The 21,580-nt window shown below is 37.9% G+C and overlaps 1 protein-coding gene across 1 annotated transcript in view; it reads right to left on the bottom strand.

The window, feature by feature from the left end:
* Positions 1-21,080, bottom strand: part of Sema3c (semaphorin 3C) — a 154,161-nt gene extending 133,081 nt beyond the window's left edge. The window contains exons 1-2 of the mRNA XM_057758749.1: positions 20,655-21,080; positions 18,587-18,727 (exon numbers count right to left, since the gene is read on the bottom strand). Of these exons, the coding sequence (XP_057614732.1) occupies positions 18,587-18,689 (103 nt within the window). The 5' untranslated portion in view covers positions 18,690-18,727; positions 20,655-21,080. The remainder of the gene's footprint in view (positions 1-18,586; positions 18,728-20,654) is intronic.
* Positions 21,081-21,580: the final 500 nt, after the last annotated feature.

Here is a 21,580-nt window from a genome sequence, read left to right on the forward strand (position 1 = left end):
TTTATATAGAATTCCAGACCAAACTCCCACAAATCTATGAACACTTGTTCTTCACACTACAGTAGAGAATCTACTAAAGTAGAAATCTGGACTATTATCCCAGGAAGGGTCCTGCCTTTATGGCAGTAGTGGTATTAAAAAAGTGACCTAAAGCAGTAGAATCATCAGTAAAATGATTACATTTTAAGATTTAAGTCAAGATGGCCTAGTAGGAAGACTAAGAGCACATTAGGGCAGACTTTGGAATCGCTATCACTTTCCGAACCTGTAAGAAAAGCCAGGATAAGATGTGATAGGCTAACTTCCTCCTTCCTAACTCTCCGAGCAATTTCTTGCTGGCATAGCACAATAACTAAGTTTGAGTGATTTTTAAATAACAGAAATATACTGCCTCTTCCCATGGTGCAAAGGGGCAAGGAAATGGGTGCCAGATAGAGACGGAAAATGAGGGAGGAGAGAGAGAAAAAGAGAGAGCTCCCAAATGCTAGACATTTTACAATAGGAACAAATCACCAGTTAGTCTGAGGGGAATCCTACATGAGGATTTGTAACAGCCTCTAAGCAACCACAATCCCTGTCCATGGCTGGAAATCGCTGTTCTAAGTTACAGTTTAAACCTGTCATTTTTAAAATTCATAATTACATATTTTTTCCAGATCAGATTCTAATTTTCCCCTAAGTCCAAATCTTATGTTCTTACAGTGATGGTACTGATGGAAATGAAGCCCACAGAAAGGAGCTGCTAACCTCTGGCCACAGGGTTAGTTATCAAGCATAAAAGATACTTCAATTCATTTTGATAAATTTATTTTGGGTGCCTGATATTAAAAGTAAGTCCTCCCCAGGTCATTCTCATACTCTGAAGGGTGCTGAGGAAAATTTATGTTTGTACAGCATTCTATATTAAAATGAGCAGACAGGGGTTAGCTATTTAGCTGAGTGATAGAGAGCTTGCTAGCAAGCACAGGCCCTGAATCAGATTCTCAGTTCTCATGAGGAAAAAACAAAACAAGATAAAACAAAAGCAAAAACAACAGGCAAATGACCAGATGCTCTTTTTTATTCAATCCTAAAGCATGGCGAGTTTAGGAAGGGGGAAAGGGGCTGAGCTATGGAAAAGGAAAATCAAAAGGTCACTCAAAGTAGTAGATACCTCCACTAGACGCAGTTAGATTTTAAACTACCTGGGCATTCAGAATCAACTTTGCAACCAGGGATCAACCTTCTTGTCATGGAAGAACCTTGCAGCCATAAGAACTAATGCTACAGGCAGTGGTAGAAGTTTGGGGGTTAAAAACCAAACAAACCAAAGCCCAACGACAACAGTTTGACTCAGACTTTTCGAGACCTTGAGCCAAGAGCAAAAGCTTCAGTTTAATAAATTAAACTCAAATTTAATTTATTCTTAACTGTCTAAACTGAGATACAGCTCAGTAACTGCTAGAGAGATGATCAATGCTTAGAGTGGACTTGAAGCTGAGACGATAAATTCATTTAAGGGACATTTTTGTATAAATAACCTTCCTGTAAGGGACATTTTTGTATAAATAACCTTCCTGTAAGGTCTCTGTTCTCCTTTTATAGTACATACCAAGTTTTGGCTGCTATAATAGGTTTTTTTGTGTGGCTGAATGACTCTGTTTACTGTAATGGGAAGCCCCCGAGATGGGACATGTGCTTTGTTGCTTCTTTGTATATACAGACACAGAACAAGCATTGCATAGGGCGTGCTCCAAAACACCTACAGAACTACTTGCTTTACTAGACCATCTCCACAAAGAGAGTGCACGGGTCAACGCATAGGAAAGAAAAGAATAAGACAGATGGACATACAGTTCCTCATAAAAGATCCCAACTTTTGTTCTCATATTGATCTTTAATTTTTTGACAATCTCCGCTTCCAGCTTGAAGCGAATGAGACTGGGATGGCTGTGGCTGAATACTAATATATACCTTGAAAATGTCTATGCAATGAGTTTCAGCAAAATTACCTTCAGCTATCAAAATTCCAATATCCTTTTTGTTCTTCAGAAGCAGTATTAGAAAGTGTTTTAAATTCTGTTTTAGCTACATATATTGACTATGAAATTTGGAAACCAGTCATGGTAGAAGAAATTTCACTGAAATGTCACTTGGCACTGGATTTGAATTCCAAATGTGAGTAAATAGCACATCTTAACACATAGCTTTCTCTAGTTCCATTCCTGCTGAGTATCCCAGAATCTGGGGCCTCTGGGTTTTGCCAGTCCGAAGATAATACAATGATCAGCATGATGGTCTTTTTCTTACATTGTGTAAATCCCCATAAACACATAAATAAAATCCCCAGCAAAGCAAGTGTCTGGAGATTCCCCCATTACAAGAGTAAGTATATATTGCATTTTAAATTTTACTCTTTTACAATTTTTGCAGGTATTTGTGTCCAAGTATGTATGGGCATGTTCCCATGTGTATAGGAGCACATGTATGTCCAGTTGCACATGCAAATCAATGTATGGATGGTGTTTTTGTAGGTCAGGGGCTGATGTCCACTCTTCTCCTCCATCACTCCTTACTTTATATAACGAGTGTGCATCTCCAGCAGAATAGGCTGTCTAGTATGGCCAGCTAGCTACTGGAAGACATCGCTGGTCTTTGTCTCCCGAATGCTGCGATTACAGTCTGGCCCTTTTACCTATATAACATTCACATAGGTGTTACGAAAACTAACTCCATTCCTAATGCCTGGTTGGTAAGCTCTTTACCCACTGTGCCATCTTCTCAGGACTGACATTGAAAATGAAGAGTGTGATAGCTGATGTATTTGTAGGTAATTATTCACACGGAAAGTACCAAGCTCATGGTAGAATACTGGGGGTGGGGGTAGCTATAAGATGAAGGAAACAAATGTGGGTTATGAGAAAGTTTGTAGGAAGCAAACGTAGAGATAAGCAGCTCTAAAGATGACACAGACCTCATAGACATAGTCAGAAGGAAGGAAGAAGCCTTTCACATTAGCCTCAAATCTGAGCTAAGCCGTGGAGACCAGTCCCATGTGCCCAAACAAAGCCACCAAGGGCATGTTTCCTTCTGTAACAGAAAAATCCTTACACCATTGCAGTCAAGATAATTAGGTAAATAACAAGGGATACAAACATGGCAAAAATTAATTATTGGTTTATTCTGTTCCATATATCAAAATTTAAAAAAAAAAAAAACAGCTATACTATGGACCTTAGAAGACAGCCTTGGAGAAGTCTTTGCATAATTAGGTTTTCACACAGAGGCTACCACTCTCGTGGCAGCAGGTTTGCTGGACTAATGGAACCTGGAATGGAGGCAATTATGCAGAACAGTGGCAGGAAGCACGGCTTTTAAGAGAATCAGCTTAAAGAATAAAATCCCAGTGGCATGTGCATTAATGCCGTCAAAACTCCAAGCGAGATTGGCTCTCTATGCCAGCTAAGCCCCTGCCTAGCTCTGCAAAGTCATTTTCTGAAACCATGCCAAGCTCTTTGCTTGAAAATAACATCTTAATTGGTTCCTTCTAATAAAATTCAGAATGCTCTTTTGGTGATGATAATACACTCATTGTTTTATTCCAGCGTAAAGTTCTGGTCTCCTGAAATGTCCCTAGTATTACTGGTCAGGGTAAGGGAAAAGAGCTCATATGCTTATATTTATAGAGCGACAATCTGGCTGGAAGGATCAACAATGTTGGAAGCACTCGTGGCCAGAGAGCGCGCTTCTATAAAGAATGGCTATTTTTAAACTCACATTCCTGTAAAATGGCAATGAGACTCCAATTTCTCCCCATTATATTCTACAGTTTTTAGATATAGATAAATAATGACAGTGCTCAGAGAATACTGAGGTGTCTGGTTGCCCACTGACACAAATTAAACCATCCAATAATTCTTTTCACATTAAAGACTAAGTTTGCCATTCCTCCTCCCCTCTTGGGCTTAGTGTGACTAGTATCCATCTAAGCACTTGGAAGAGCTATATGCAGACCTTCACAATGTTCACCACCCCAGATTAAAATGAATAGGCCGAGGCTTCAACATCCGTTTCATCATTGAGAGTTCAAAAATTTGTTGTGATATTGTCTATCTTAGAAATGTCAGAAGCTACATCCATGAAGCCTTACCAACACGGTTACCTAATCAATACCTGAAGATGGATGACAGAATGGTCAGGAGAATCAAGGAATGGAAAATTTTGAGACGTCAGCCCTAGACAAAGAGCTGCAGGCAACTAAGGAATGATGAGAGAAGGAGAAATAGGATTTTCCAGATCAGAGCACACTGATTGGTTTTCCAATATCAAATGGTCAGCCGTGAAGACATACATACAAGTAACATTATAGAGATTGAGTAGATTGCATTTAATATGTAAGTACACACACACACACAAACACACACACAGAGAGAGAGAGAGAGAGACAGAGAGAGAGAGAGAGAGAGAGAGAGAGAGAGAGAGAGAGAGCAAATAAAGAAAAAGAAGTTGAAAAGAGAGCAAGGTGAAGTAGTACATGCGAAGGTTTTGAGGATGAGAAAGGGAGAATTCTGTGAGTAATATTATGATATCATTTTCAAGGTTATTCAATTTAGGAATGAGCACAGTGGTGTTTGTTTGGAAACAAGAGGATGAAAAGATAACTAGACAGAGAGTCTGTGGCCGTCCTGAAAGGTTTTCCAGTTCAGTCTCCTGAGTAGTCTACGTGCACATATATAGAAAATACTCTATTATAGACTGAAATTAGCTAAAGATGCCATGCCTTTTGTACAAATATATTTTGTACTTAATTCTCTACAACTAATTTATTTCATTGAAGAGGCCTTTGAAGTACAAATTGCAGTTGGGACTTTGCAATTACCACTCTACCTTTTGTGAACTGTATAAATTTGAGTTTTCAACTGTCTTTAGTTAGAAGTCTGTTTCCAGTTTGTTTTAGATGCTGTTGTAAAATCTCCAGTACCTGGTTAGTACCTGGTTGATGTATTTGCCACTGTCTGTTCCAAGTTACACTGGTTTTAAAAGGAGCAAACACGTTTTTTTTCTGGTTTAGGTTTGTAAAATGAAGATGGTGGAAGAACAAAAGCACATCATTATATTTCATCTTCTATATTTGAGGTTCTGTTCACTGTCAAGCTAATCATGGCAACATTATTATTATTATTATTATTATTATTATTATTATTATATAATAGAATTATTATTCTGTACACAGAAGCACTGGCAACACAGGCTGAAAGATTTCATGAGCTACATCAGCAAGTAGAGACGCAATGACCAGATCTTTCTTCTTACAGAGCCATTCACTCCCTACTGACCTGAGAGAGGGTAAGTTTCATCCTTCTTGCAAGCTAACTCATTGTGTCCCTACCCAGTGGTCATGGGAAAGAGACAGAGTTTAAATCTATAAGTCACAGCATCCTTTCCTCAATCCATTTATACTAAGTTGCTACTACTAAACTGAATGTACTGCATTTGAAGTGTTAACTGCATTTCAAGCGTTAAGTTACAAGATGAGTTAGTTCTCCACTTAGTCAATAGTTATAAGCCTGTGAGAAAAGACAATAGCACCTTTAAAATGATGCCAGGGATATTGAGAGATTTTTGATTGTCAGGTTTTGTTCGACCACCTATTTTCATCAGTGCATTGTTTTTATATAAAGATTTTTTATTATGAGAGAGAGAGAGAGAGAGAGAGAGAGAGAGAGAGAGAGCAATGTACATCACTTGGAGAGTACAGTGTCGAGCCCAGAGCATAGCTTGTGGCAGTCACATCTCTCTTTCCATCTTGTAGGTTCAAGGTATTGATTGTCAGCTTTGACAGCAAGTTATTTTGTTTACCTTGTAAGCCAGCTCCCATACCAATACTGTTATTTGGTGTTAAACTGAAATGTGATTTTCTTGAACTCTTCACGTAAAACATACTTATATTCAGACACAGATCAGTATTCCAGATTCATTTACTTCTTAGAAAGTATAGATCTGATCTGAGGAGAGTTGTTTCATGAATGAATCTGGCAGGAGCTTGGTTATCAATGTTTAATCTGATATCAAGTCAAATATTCTGATAGGTCAACATTCTGCTCTTCCTCTTAGATAATAGATTTTGTCTTCCGTAAAATTATATCCCTTTAACTTCTTTGATCTGTCTATATAAAGAAAGACTAGAGACTTGATCTTGGCTACTGCACACATTATACAAGACTGATTATAAGAACAGCATTTAAAAAAGAACAGTTTAAGTTACTAGTGAGGTAGCTTTTTTTAAAAAAATACTTTTATTATCAAGTACCTTAACTGCCAGTTCATATTAAATTTAAATAAGGCGATAATATTTAGCACTTTTACTAGCATCATTTCAGATCAGGACAGAAGATGCATTTAATATGCAGAGTAGAATAATCTAGGGACTGAAGATGGGGAAACTGAATTCTGATGCATAGAACACGTCAAGTTAACTTGATTACAAGAGCAGCAACATGGAAAAGGCAAGAGAAATCTGCTAATTAATTTTCATGAATTACAGAATATAAACATAAGTCATTAACATGTGTAAGATTGAGTACTACATAGCATTAAACAGACTGAACATGTACTAAAGAGCTTACAGATATATACATAGTGTGTGGAGGATGTTAAAACAATAAATGAAAAGAAAAAGGTCATGAATTTGAAAAAGAGCAAGAAGGAATATTTGGGAGGGATTGGTAGGAGAAAAGGAAATGGAAAGATGGTATACCATTATTTTTAAAAATTCAAATAATTAAAAAAGATTCATCAAATTTAAAGGATGATTGCTCTTTTAAAGTAGTGAATATGACTATTGATCAGTATCACACTTGAGCACTTTCTATGACAAATGTATTTATTTGTTTTGTAAAATTAATCAAAGTCTGTTATTTGCCTGGGTATATAGGTATATAATTTAGTACATTTGAGTCTCTGTATTTGATTTTAGTACTGTAAATAAATAAATTAGATAAATAAGATAAAAATATGTTGTACAATTGCCTTAAATATTGTTAAAACCCAGACCCAATTAAAATTTTAAGATAATTAAATCTAATAAAATTTAAAGCATGTTGAAGCTAAGTATCGTATATGCTTTAGATAAAATATTATGATTTAAGTTTGCTAATATTCATATTCATAGCCTGATGTTTCTTGGATTTAGTGCTCTGATTTGGAGAGTGTTTCTGGTTTGACACCGATCTGCTCATTAGCAATCCTGCTCTTAAGCTATCACAGCCATCGCCAGGCTGTGGGAGGTGGGCGAAGACTCAGTCTCCTAGGGCCTCTGTCCTGAGAAATTCTGTAACAGATGAGATAACATGAAATTCTTCAAAAAGGAAAATGCACTCTGCAAAGCCAATGTGTTAAACTTGAGCTCTCGATGGCAGTAAATTCCTGCTGGATGAGAAGGGAGACTTGAAGGATGGCTGTGGAGATGCCTGACCCTGGGATGAGCAGAGAGGACTTGCCGTTTTTACAGCTCAGCACATTGCTTCCTGGCCTAAAATAGCATAGCTAACCCCTGGGCTCTGCCTGTCCTGGGACTTTCTTGCCAACTCAGACTGTATGCTAGCAAGAGTCTCACCTTTCTTTTCTTCTCTTTTAAATGTGCTTCCTTCAACAAGCAAAGCAATCCTGAATTCAGATATGAAAATACAGAAAGAAAAGGAGTGTTGGAATCGTCTCAGAGATTGAAGCATTCTTTCCAATGCTTTTATATTTAATTTTTATTAATAGTAATAGAATTCAAACCAAAAACATAGTTTTGGCCGGGCTGTGGTGGCGCACGCCTTTAATCCCAGCACTTGGGAGGCAGAGGCAGGCGGATCTCTGTGAGTTCGAGACCAGCCTGGTCTACAAGAGCTAGTTCCAGGATAGGCTCCAAAACCACAGAGAAACCCTGTCTCGAAAAACCAAAAAAAAAAAAAAAAAAAAAAAAAAAACATAGTTTTGGGGGGCTTCATCATATAGAAGAGGCTGAAGAATGGAAAAGCTGAGTGAATTGTGGTTCTGTATTTAGGTAACACTGCAGGGCTGTAAGAAAGAAGATGAGAATCACCATGTCTTTAGAGAAAGCATGGGGTACCTGATCCTATAGAACGTACCTTGATCACTGTGCAAGAGAAATGACAAGACTAAGCGGTATGTTCTCCCACAGTGTGCTCTCACCTGAGCTCAGCCTCCCGCTACAACCACGGTATCAAATCTCACTACAGAAACCAAACATCTCTGCTCTGGAGAGCTTCTCCTCAGATTCCCTATGGGGGATCGCCATTTCCAGGAATAGCGAAATATTCCCCCTACCCTACTCCCTTTTTTATTTTGGCTTTCTTTTTATTTTTAGATTCTTTTTTGGATCTATAGAAATAATTGTACATACTTATGGAGTACAGTGTAATAATTTTACACATGGTTATAACATGCAATGACTAGAAAAGGTAGCATCTGCATCTCTTCAAGTGATTTTTCTAGATATTTTTGTCATTTTTTTCAAGTGTGAAGTCATTGGACTTGGTACTGTAGATGAAATAGGTACATGCTTTTCCTTGACCTCTCCCGCTGGCCCGTCACATCTTTGTACTGGAACACTTCAAATACCTCCTCTGTAGTTCTTTATGAGTCACCCAACAGGTTATTGTGATCTATGGCTGCCCACCGTGCTGTGTAGAGCACGTGGGGTTTTGTTCTCATCATGTGACCTTTTGGTCCTACTGTCTCCTCCTACTTATCAGGCTCAGAGTCCACTGTGGTATTCTCTGCTGAGATGTGAAAGAATGAGCTTATGAAATGCCTTCTTGAGGAATATGTTCATTAGGTTTGTAAGTCCTAAAACTAATTCTACAAGTGTTCATGGTTTCAGGTCTGAGGTTTGACATAACAGCTTGTATTTTAATATTCCTACCATGTATGGTTGGGGCATCAAGCCAGTGAATTTTCTCACCTACACTTTGAGGTAAGAAATAGTGCTTAACCTACAATATTTTTACTTCCATGAAGCAGCATGAACTGTTGAGGATAGATAGTCCCTGCCATAGAGTCCATCTGAATGACAATTGTTATAAAATAAATACAAATTACTAAACATACTTTATAAACATGAGAGACAAAAAAGCATTATATAACTAAGAAGGAGAGACACAAAATTTTACAACTCTCTGTGTATTTTCTTAGTCAAAATTGCAAATAAAACTTGTATAAACTACATGTTTGTACAAATATGTGTAAAGAGCAAACAACAGTTCCAATCAACAAGAGAAAAAATTTAAAAAGCATTTCCCCCCATCATTGATACCATTTTTACCAAGAAAGAGTCCAAATGAATTAAAATAGATATATAGATATGCATGTCTTTGGTGAATCCATGAACCATGATAAATTTTCTCATGAGAATATTTGAGTGGAACAAATAGGAACCATGGTTATAAGTTCACCCTTTGGACTAGGATATTCCCTTGTTGTCTCCTTTTCCATGCATCTTGTACATTTATATTGAACTAATATCATAACCTCAAATTTTGGTATCAGAACAAAATTTAGTAGAATCCAAGCTAACCCATCAATAATAATAATTTTTTTTTTTTAACGAGTAACACACAGATTGTCAAATTCTTTCTAAGGATTTCTGAGACTATATATACAATACATCATAGAAAAAACTTATGGTCTCCTATTTTTCACGTCATTTTTGCAATACCTGAACTAAAGTTTCTGCTCTCCAATTCAAGTTTACAGACGAGATTGGGCTTTATGTGGACTTGCCAGGTCCTGTGGTAGTGCACAAGGGAAACCTGCCTTTCCTCTCTTCTCTTCTTATCTCCTAATGTTCTAATTGTTTTCAACTTGCTATTTTACATTAAACCCTAGTGTTACCCTACTCAATGCTCTGTTTTAGCAACATCTGACCACACTTGCATTTATCAATAATGTTGTCGCAAAAGAAAGAGTTAAAGGCTTTTTATTTGCCCTTGGCCCCTTGTTGAGTTTGGGTTCATTAAAAAATGCAGGTGAGCAAATCCTTAAGTGGCCTTTAACTTAGACCACTGAAAGGGGCCTTCAGAGGCATCGCAGTTGCCTGGCTTTCATGAGAATTAAAAGACTTCAAAAGACTGATCTCATCTGCAGTGAGCATTCTTCAGATGAATGGAGAAATCAGGAACAACCGACTGGACTTTTATCTCTTGGGGTAACCACCAGACGATCTGTTTTCAACAACTGTGCCTGCTAATGTCAATGTTAGTAGAGTTCATAAAGAACTAATTCATTATTTTCAGTTTATTATCCCATAACAATTTGCTTGTGGCTTCCTAATTCTCTGGGGTTCTTTTAATGTGCTGTTTAATTAGCTGAGGTGCTTGTCAAACTAGGCAGACATCACAAGATAAAAGATGCTTTGTCTTTGTTAATCTGAAATGAAATTCTCTCATTTGCATGATCTCCCTGGCCTGAAGACTTTCACAGCTTGTTACTGAATATTCAGCAGCGGGGGGGGGGGGGGGGGGGGGGGGGAGGCAAAAGGAAAGACAACTAAAGGTGAAACAGACAGGGCTATACCAGCCTAGTCCCTATTCTTGATACTCCTGCTTCCCAACTTGGAACTTGCCATTAATCACTTCTATGCATTTAAGACAATCACATTCACACCTAGTGGTTAAACTTAACCATGAGCTGGAAGATTGGTCAGTTTGAGCAAAGACTCCTATGTCAAGCTAGAAATCCTCAGGGAATTGTAATACCCTAAGTGTCATTTTCCTTCTGAGGTCCATGTAACATAACCAGGGGTTAAAGATTGAAAGCAGTCTTCCAGTAGGCGGTCTTTACTATTCTGGTGGGCACAGGCCAACAATTAATTGCAGACTCTGTAGCTAACTTCTCTACCATGAGTTTTCCATTAGTACCTTGATAGCTATGAATGTTAAGCCAAAATAAAACGTGAACAGAGAGCTAAACTTCAGGGTGCTGAATGAGACGATCATGAGACTGACTGGCTCCCATGACATAGGGAGATCACCTTCATTTTATTCTAGTTAGTTTAGGATATTGTTTTCTAGACATAAGAATACATGAAACAAAAGTCATAAGCACTTAGTATTTTTTTCAGGGACCATTTGATAATTTACATGTTTTAGAAGAGATAAAACCTCCATATAAATAAGTTACTTTTCTTATCAGTTTTTCAAGACAGGACATCAACATGTAGGCCTGGCTGGTCTAGGATTTATGTTAGAGCTCTGGCCTTGAATTCCCACAGATCTGCTGGTTTCTGTCCACAAAGAACTAAAACTAAAGGTGAGGACCACCACGCCAGGCATAATCATCTCTTTAGTCACATATTGTCTCTGATGAGCTACCCACCTGTCACTCAGTCATAAAACCCAGCTACTCAATGCTTGTTATTTTGATAACAATAATACATATCCTCATAAACTCATACAACACTCTTTTTTTAAAAGGCTTTTTTAATATTTATTTTTTTTATTACATATACAATATTCTGTCTACTTAAATATGCCTGCAGGCCAGAAGAGGGAACCAGAATCATACAACACTCTTTATCCTCAATTCAATGAAAAGCTAAAGCTAGATCCTTTTTAATTTCTATACACTCAAGTTTTTCAAAGGCCAAATGTTTCTGAATTTCAACTTACTCACCTTTGGCATGAAAGAAAACTAGAACTTTAAAACCTGCTTCACAAGATACACAAACATGAACACATATAAATATGTAACTAACAAGTGTTTTGCATTTATGCAAATTCACTAATATTTTCCTTTATAAACAATCTTAATAGATATAATTTAAATCAGCAAGATGTAAGGAAATGGAAGCAATCCTACATGTTCTTTTGCCTGAGGTTTCATGTCATCATTAACTAGTCCAGAACATTTCAAGCCATACTCTGTGCCATGACAACCAGAACTGAAAGCCAAGGACATTGCAGTCTCATTAAATCCAAACTCATCACAAAAAAAAAAAAAAAAAATAGATTTTTAAGAGAATCTTAAAAAGAGTAAAGATTTTGGAGGCAGTATGTACATATAATTTTGAAACTTCCAGAGATGCTTATGTAGAATTCAATCAAGACCACCAACCAGGATCCTATACAGGCCCAAAAATATATAATACTTTTCCATTATTGAAAAAGTCATAGGCCAAAGGTCTATCATGAGAGAAATAGAATAATTAGAATGAATTTTGGGAATTAATAGGAAATACTCATATAAAAGTTTAATAATTGGAATATATAGGCATTTTAGAGTACGAGAAGAACAGGCTTAATAGATTTTTTCAACATCAGTTACTAGCTGTGATTCAAGCAATGAGTCCACAGGTGTCTCTACAACGTGAAAAAGCTCTCCATGCTACTTATGTTCTGCTAGTGTGACAGATAAATGAGAATCTGTTGCCTTCTGTGTGGGATTTTTCATTGTTGTAAGGTAACCAAATTCCTGGCAGGATGGCTGTGGTTTAAGGAGGTTATTATATCTAAGGAAGTGTAGCGTGGAGAGATATCAAAACTCATTTTAGTTCAAAGTAACCATGAATGTCATTTTCTAGAGCAGCAGTTCTCATCCTATGGGTCACAGAGGTTGTCTAAGACCATCAGAAAACATAGAAGCTTCTATTACAATTCATAGCAGTAGCAAAATTACAGTTATGATAACAACAAAAATAACTTTGTGGCTGGGGTCACCACAATGTGAGTAGCTGTTTTGTGAAGAAGTAGCTATATTAAAGGGTCTCTGCATCAGCAAGATTGAGAATACTGCTCTGGAGCAAGTAAAAAATGGGCCATCATAACATAAATGATATTATGTGATGTTATATGATGTTAAATGATGTTATGATGGCCCATTTTCAAATTTAAAATGTTTACAAATGCTAATTATCACACAAGCACTCAAGTATTAAAACATACACATTATAAACTGTACTCAAAAAACATAATTCATTTAATTTCCAGAGCACTCATAAAGTGTGTACCATCTTTGTCCTAGAGGGTATTTATAACATCTGGATTAAGTAATAAAGTATGTGCTATCTTTGTCTGAGAGGTTATTTATAACATCTGGATTAAGGAGAATAAATAGCTTCCCAATATACCACTCTTAGAAAATATCAGACAATCAAAATAGACGGATTTTTAATACCAATTACCTTTTTCTTCCTCTCAATCCAGCTCCTTTATATAAAATATTCTTGAAAACATTGCCAGATATTGTTGACTTCCTCAAACAAACAGAAAACAAAACAAAAAACCCCACCAAACTTCATAATATAAAAACTAAACTTCAATTTCATTTCAGAATGTTAAAGAGAACAAGGAGACCATTTGGTCCCAGTTGTCTTGAAGTGATTAGGTAAACTAAGGTCCTGCAAAGGAATCACAGTTGTGGATCAAAAATATAAAACTTGGGCCGGGCGGTGGTGGCGCACGCCTTTAATCCCAGCACTCGGGAGGCAGAGGCAGGCGGATCTCTGTGAGTTCGAGACCAGCCTGGTCTACAGAGCTAGTTCCAGGACAGGCTCCAAAGCCACAGAGAAACCCTGTCTCGAAAAACCAAAAAAAAAAAAAAAAAAAAAAAAAAAATATATATATATATATATAAAACTTGATAGCTTTATCCCAGGTAAATCTAGTTCTCACTATGACAATCTTTTAGCCATGTATGCCTATTTACCTGTACACCTATTTACCTATACACCTATTTACCTATACACCTATTTACCTATACACCTATTTACCTATGCGCCTATTTACCTATACACCTATTTACCTATACACCTATTTACCTATGCGCCTATTTACCTATACACCTATTTACCTATGCACCTATTTACCTATGATTTACCTATGCACTATTTACCTGTACACCTATTTAAATATATGTCCTCATGATTTTACATTTTTGGTGTGGGACAACGGTATTCTGTCAATTACATTTTAAAAAAATGTTGATTGGCCAGTAGCCAGGGAGGAAGTATAGGAAGGACAACCAGACAGGAAGTGGAGGCAAATCAATGAGAATAGGAGAATTCTGGGAAAAGGGAAGTCCTAATCTGCAGACCTGACTGAGCCACAGAAGAAGCAATATGTGACTGCCCTGCCGAATAAGGTACCGAGCCACGTAGCTAACATAGTCAAGAATAATGGACTAATATAAGTTATAAGAGTTAATAAGAAGCCTGAGCTACTGGGCCTATCAGTTTATAACTAATGTAGACCTCTGTGTGATTTCTTTGGGACTTAATGACTGAGGGAACTGGGCAGGACAAGGACCATGTGGGACAGAAAACCTCAGTCAACACATTTTTAAATCATAGAATTTGTAAATAACATCCATTAGTTGTGATATTTTTGCTACATAAAAAGGTAAATGTCTCATACAACAAAAATGCATGTGATGCTTTTACTGCAATTAATCAGAGATGTTTCATAATTCTGAGGTATTCCATAATCGAAAACATTACTTCAAAATATGTCAGAATATAAATGGAAACTAAGACATGAAATAAAACCTGACAAACTATGAAGAGAAACACACAAATACGCAGTTTAAGAGTCTAACCGCTTCTCCTAGCAGTTGAAAAAGCAAATAGATAGAAAATAAATAATAATATAAAACATTATTAACTATCTAGATCTACTTGGCCTTCTTCATATAGTCTGTGCAAACACAGTAGAATATATATTATTTTTATATGTAGTAAATTCTGTGTAATAAGATATTTAAATAAGTTTTACATAATTATTAACACACAATATGTGTTGTTTCAGGAAATTAAGTCAGAAATCTACAAAAAAATATTTTAATGCAAATATTGATGGATCATCAATATATAGGTAAAAGGAAGAAATAGCTAAGCAAATTGTAAAAAATATAGGCTAAAAAATAAACTTTAGCAAAGTTTGCATTAGATTATAAAATAGATATTTGACTAAAATCTATAGCATGAATAATTATATTATAAGAAAGAGCGAAAACTCATTAACTAAGCTTTCATTCAAGGAACTTCCCAATGGAAAAATTTATTGAACAACAAAAATAAATAAATTAGGTAACAGAATTTTAATACATAAATTAATGGATATATACAGAAAATGGGGGGATCAAAATATGAGAATCTAAGAGCTTGGTAAGATTAGATAATTCACTAATAAGAACAACTAAGATATAAAGGGGTAGATACACAGTGCTGGTCTCAAAATGATAGAGAAATTACTACAGACCCCACAGAATTAGGAAAAAGAAAAAAGTTTGATGAATAAGTCTATTTCAGTAAGCAGAATATTTAACAGTCACAATTAGAGCAGTCAGCTAAAAAAGCAAAGAAAACCAGTCCATGAATCACAATCCCAGAGAACCTAAACAACAATGAGACATAAGAGAGACATACATAGATTTAATCTACATGGGAAGAAGAAAAAAAAAAGATCTCCTGCATAAAATTGGGAGCATGGGGACCTTGGGAGTGGGAAATATTATACTTAAGAATTTATTACATTTTAAAGGAGAAGCAATATTTAAAGTGTTTAACACCATAAGTGGATTTCATATAGATTCAACATTGCTAACATTTTCTGAAGTGCAGAAACATTTTAGTAAACTTGGACGGACCACTGACTTATTTTATCCAACCACAGAGCACTGATTCCTGATCTTGAAAGGTAGTACATGAAATAGTATATGCTACAATATCTGTGGGGAACACGAAACTTTTCAACAAGGCTTTGCCTAGTATACTAGCAAGTAAAACATGCCTTTCTCCTAGAACATAGGTACCCATATCTTTCTTTACAACCCTTATATATTCCAATTTTATGTAGAAAAAAATCAAGGTAAATAGTGCAATGACATCTGAATCTATAGATCTACTGACTTTAGGCAGCAAATACTTAATCCAAATAGCATGGATACAAACTTTCTATTTGTTTGAAAAATATTTGGAATAAAATAAGAATTGTAAAACTTGCAAAATATCTAATAGCAGTCTCCATTTTATAATATGAAAAATTCAGGAATGTGACTCACTAAAATCATTTGAGGTACATTCCCAGGGAGAGCCGACAGCCACCTGCTCAACCTTGTACTAGATCAGCGTGGAAAGATAAATCGCTGTTTCCCAAATGTTTTCACTCCATCAGACCACCCCAAGCAGGGGTGGAATGTGGGAGGCAAAGGTTCTTCTTTTTCACACACCTTTGCATTGACAGCAGTGTTTACTTGGACTTCACGTAAGACAAGTCTCAACAGTCTTAATAACGTTCTACACATAAAGAGACAGATGGGAGACCCCGTCTCAGTGAGGGAGATTTCAAGATAAAAGAACACGCAGGCAAGGTACTAAGAAGGGGCAGGCAGAGGCAGAGACACGAGACATGGGAGGCAGCTGACCTCTGATGCAACAAGAATTCCCCCAAATGCCTTCAAATTCCCATTCTAGGCTCAGAAACAGACCAAATTTGAAAATATAATAAGGCCCAGATCTTTGTTTAAATAAATATGCAATCATGATTCCAGAAACCCTGTGCACAGCTTTTTATTTAGAAATTAAGAATAATTCTTTTTAAGTTGGGGTGGTAACTCAAGGCTGAAATAACAATATTCAAAAAGTTACATCAGGAGAACTGTCAGAACTTCAAGGGTAGCCTGGGCTACACAGTGGGTTCCAAGGCCTCTTAAACCACAGACATAAGCAATGTCCAAAAAGTACAGAAAAATAAAGTTCTGGAGGAAACTTAGTAACCTGTTCTGGAAATCTTAAATAATAAAAAATTTATCCATGTTAAGCAGGTAAATCGTAAAATATCTTAATGATGTGATCTTGAATTAATTATTGGAAAATATTTTTAACTACTTTTTCTCATTTAGTTTTTCGTAACAATATTGACTAATATATGATACTCTTTTGTAGAAATATCTAGTTATTAACCTAAAAATTAAAAATTTAATATAAATTATTCGAGTGGGTACACCTTAGTAATTCAGTTTTGGAGTTACAGAGAGGGCTCTGTGATGAGCAATATTCTAACTTCTGGGTACTAGGAATTGTGGGAAGAACAAATGTCAGGAACTATCGATCGGGAGATTATTTTATCATGTCACAGTCTACATAATTCACACATGAGGGCAATCTGTTCTTTGTGGATCTGTTTTGATTTGAGAGCATTTAAACACTAGACATACAGTACTATAAAAGTCTATAACTTACACTCTATATGGCTCAACAACTGCTCTCCTCCGTAGTACTGACACTTAGTGCTAAAAGACAGAACTTCTTTCGGAAAACATAAATTTCAAGTGTCCTCTCGAAGATATCCTAAGTGACTAACCACTTGTTGTAAGCATTAATATAGAAAACCTGGGTTAGTATTGAGGCAATAGAATGGGCAAGATTTAGATATCCGGTCTATGGGACCATTTCACAGTACAAAACAATTTTTCCTTAAGGTTTGCTTTTGTTCGTTTTCTTTCTTGTTCTGATTTGATAATCTCAATTTGGGAGACAGAGTGAGAGCAACCTTAAAACACTCTTGTAATTTAAGAGAAGTAAAAGCATTTCAAAGCAGTCATTGTATCTACCTGCCCCCTAGTTTTTCACATCTAAGCAGCATGACTATGGTTTTAAGGGGAAGTTCAGGCCCAAAAGTGCAATTAGAAGCTCACACTCAATAACCTCTAAACATGGCTTCTTCAGTGTTTATCGTATCCTTGGGGAAAACACTTTATAACTTAAAGAGAAAGGAAGGGCGGATAAGTGTAAACCAATGTACTATTTTCAATTCCTACCCAAAAGCCTTAGAGTACGTTCATTACCAAAAGTACCAAGCACTTGTCGACAGAGTTTGTGTAAAATTTGAAACATAATATACACGCAAATGGTCCTGACACAAGATGACGCCGTTCATCTGTCCCAGCCACCCACCTAGAACTGATGTGAACAGTATACATTACCCTCATGGACACATTTGATAGCCACACCCTCCGAGGACCTGATGACCCTTTATAAAAATCAAAATTTGAAACCATAACATCTCTAAGCTTGAGGAAAATCATACTTTATACAATAATAGGCAATGCATTGCCCCCAATAGTTTTAGGTCATTTGTACTTCATTAGAAAAATAAATCAACCATGGGAAATACTTTAGAAATAGGGGGAAAATACCATTAGAACAACTCCAGTTGTGAAGAAAACACTGGAACTTACTGGAGTTGTTTTAGTGACTAAAGCCATGTAGCCCTTTCTAACCCTGAAGTTTGGCATGAACAAGATGCTCCCCAGCACAGTCAACTGACACCGAGCTCTGTATTATCTCCCCGGAATATACACTCAACCCAGAAGAAACTTTAGGGGAAAATGGTGACAAATATGCCAAGCATGTTCATAAACATTCCCTCCAATGCAATCATTAATTGTTCATAAATAATCATGCCATTCAAAAAGTAGTCTATAACACTTTCAGAACTAAATAGTGATATTGCATTTTCTTCAATATGTTAATTTTTCATTCGGATAAGAAAGAACAAAACAAGACTTCAAAAGCATTTTTCATAATTTTTATCAAATTTCTTACCATCAAATGTTAAATAAACTCTTGCTTGGGGCTGGGAAGATCCTCTGACAGAAGCAGAACAAATAAATACGCCAACCAACATGCAAATCGCCCGGAATGCCATTTCTTCTGATTTGAAAATTAATGTCCAAGGGAAAATACCTTTAAAAGAGAGATGAGAGATTTGTGAAATGTCATTTCACTTTCTGGCAAACCAGAAAGACAGCAATGTAGCCGGTGCAGTGAGTTTGGGAAACACAGCTTGAGGTCTACAGCCAGCAAGCAGTAGGAGGTGCTGTGACTTTGCTTCTCAGTGGAAGCATTGGGATTTATCTATGCATGATCTCTGCAACAAAAAATTGCTTTATCTTTTCTATAAAACTAATGCTGACATCAAAGCAGAACAAAGCATCAAGGGAAAAACTTAATTGATTCCTCCAAAGAAACCCAATAGCTGAGCTTTCTAAGACCAGTTCCATTTTAATGATTGAGAATTGATGAATAAAAAAAAAAAAACTCTCCCTAATAAATACAGTAGAGACAGTCCTCATTCCCATTCATGGGTAGCCACTCATCCCATGCTCATTAACTTTTCTGGATTAATTGTCTCTGAAACAGTGTCCCATACATAAATCTACCTGTGTGCCGTCCCGGATTAGTAAATCACTTCCATCAGTTATCTGCCAATGCATTCGGATGACCAGGCAGCAGTTAAGTGATGCAGATGAGGTAACCATGGACTCGTGCCAAATTTAAACCAATGACCTAGTGGTGAGTAATCCACGGGAGTCTCATATCCACCGATGCATATTTTACATAAATCAGCCAGAGAGTGGGCTGTCATAATCCCAAACAATAAATCAAAGAGACAATATTCTTGCTGGAAATTGTACCTATAAAATTAATAGAAGCTATTAACTAATGTCTAAACACAAAGGGAGACCAGGTACTGCTAGAACAAACCTCTATGTGCCCCCACTGGCCTCATCATGCCAGGGAGATTAGGTTCACGAAAGAATCCCATCACTTCTCATCTAGTGTTATCGTACAGTAGATGACGAGCATGTTTAATCTGCAAGTGTGTCTTTACAGATCTCGTGTTATATGGCTTCTAAAATTGAAACCACGTCATTGATTCTATTCAATAAGGAAGTGCAGTTAAAAAATCAAAACGGCTCTGGCTCTTTTCAGAGACACACAGAGAAAAGAACAATTCAACCGAGCATGCAGTCTCAAACAAGCATCTAAGCTGGTCCCATTGGTGACCCATATGCTGCAAGAGTTAGTGGTGAAACTCTATGCCTCTGCCGCACAGACGGAGGAACCCCGAGAGATGTTTGTGTTGGTAATTTTCAAAAGACACAGCTTCTTCCTGCTTCCACAACCTCTTCACCCTGCCATCCCTAAATTAACTCAGAAGGAAATTGATTTTTCTGGGTGACTTTCCCTTAGCAGTTTTTCCCCCGGGGACTTGTTGACTTAGTAGGTAAAGCCAGGGGGAGGAGAGTACTATTAATATGTCCAGCCTTAGTCTGTCGATTAGCCAGGTTGGAAACATGTGTACCTTTTTACATATTGCTATTACCGGTATATAATTTGATACGCGTCCCCTAGAGAAGACATACTCCATAAACTGTAAAGCGTAAAACTGTCTAGACGACTTGGTAGATCAGGTAGAGTGGATCTAACTGAACAGTCTGGTTTCAATCCCACCTACCGATGGGCTGAGAATTTCGAATGTCTCTCTTCATCTGCCCACCTAAAACTTGGTTCCTTTAACTCACAGTGTTAAATGTGCTTGCTGGTTGCTTGGTCCTCTCCTACCAGCAGATAGGAGAACAGAAGAACAATTTTATGCCATTTCCACCGAATTTTTTCCTTAGAAGGCGTTGGAACACCCAAGTTAAACTCTTGGCAGGTGCCACAACCTCCAGCCAGGCTCAGCTCCAGAGCGCTTTCCTCACAAGCCGCGTGGGCTCTTAAGAAAATGCCCAGACTTGAGCACAGCGATGAAAAAAAGTCAGTACACAGACCCAGAAAAGTTCGGTTTCGCTAAACGAACAGGACTGAAAACCTGAGTCCGGCTTACCGAGGTGGGAAGAGATCCACGAGAAGTCAGCCACTTGTTCCAGCCTGCGTCCCAGTCCCCCAGGTCCTTCCCCCAGAAGACCTTCTGTGACTTAAGAGTCCCGAGGGCTGGTTTCTTGCTGCCTGATGCTGAGTTTCTTTGTAGAAGAATCCCGGGCGGGAGAGCCGCGGCACCCGGAGCCCTTCTTCTCCTCCACGTCGCTCAACTCCGCACCTCGGAGTGAATGGCAAGTGGCCGGGCGCCGGGGGCGAGCGCTGGGTGTCCGATTACAGCGACGCGGCGCGCGGCTGAGGCTGCCCGGGCGCACCGCCCAGCCGGCTGCAGCAGCGGCCCCGCGTGGCCCGTTGCATCTGCTCGGGCCGCCGCCCCACCCAGGGAGCGCCCGGCCGCCGGTGGCAGGGAGCCGGGAGGGAGGGCGGAGCACAGGCTGGCTCAGCGCGGGAAGGCGTTGCTGCAGGCTAGACTCTGCCAGGCTGTCCTGCCTTTCGCAAGGAACGCTCGCGGGGCGCGCTCTGACGCTTGGGTCCACGCGGCTCGTGGCAAGCATGCAGGCTTAGCTAGGCTGTAAATATCCAAGTACAAAGCAGTGTTTTTGCCAGATGAAGGATCCCTGCATCCTTTTAAGGCAAAGAGTTACCGTTTGAAAAGGGCACGGATCTTGTCTTCACCCTGCAGCAACATTCCTAAAACCAGAGGAGAGAAACCTACTCCCTTCTCTCAGAAGTGTAACCTTTTATGAGTATTGTTTCCTATTGCGTTTCCCTAATGTCCCGAAGACAGTAACTATGCTGACCTTTCGACTCTGAATTATTTCCAGCACCTTCCTCTCCAGGACACTCCCAAAAACATAGTTGTAAGAAAGTTCATGTTTCTTTCTCTTGTTGTCTGTTGTCTGTCTTTGTTTTGCTTTGTGTTGCTTTTAAGAA

The sequence above is a fragment of the Chionomys nivalis genome, chromosome 26 (assembly GCF_950005125.1).
Source record: "Chionomys nivalis chromosome 26, mChiNiv1.1, whole genome shotgun sequence".
In the NCBI taxonomy this organism is placed as follows: Eukaryota; Metazoa; Chordata; class Mammalia; order Rodentia; family Cricetidae; genus Chionomys; species Chionomys nivalis.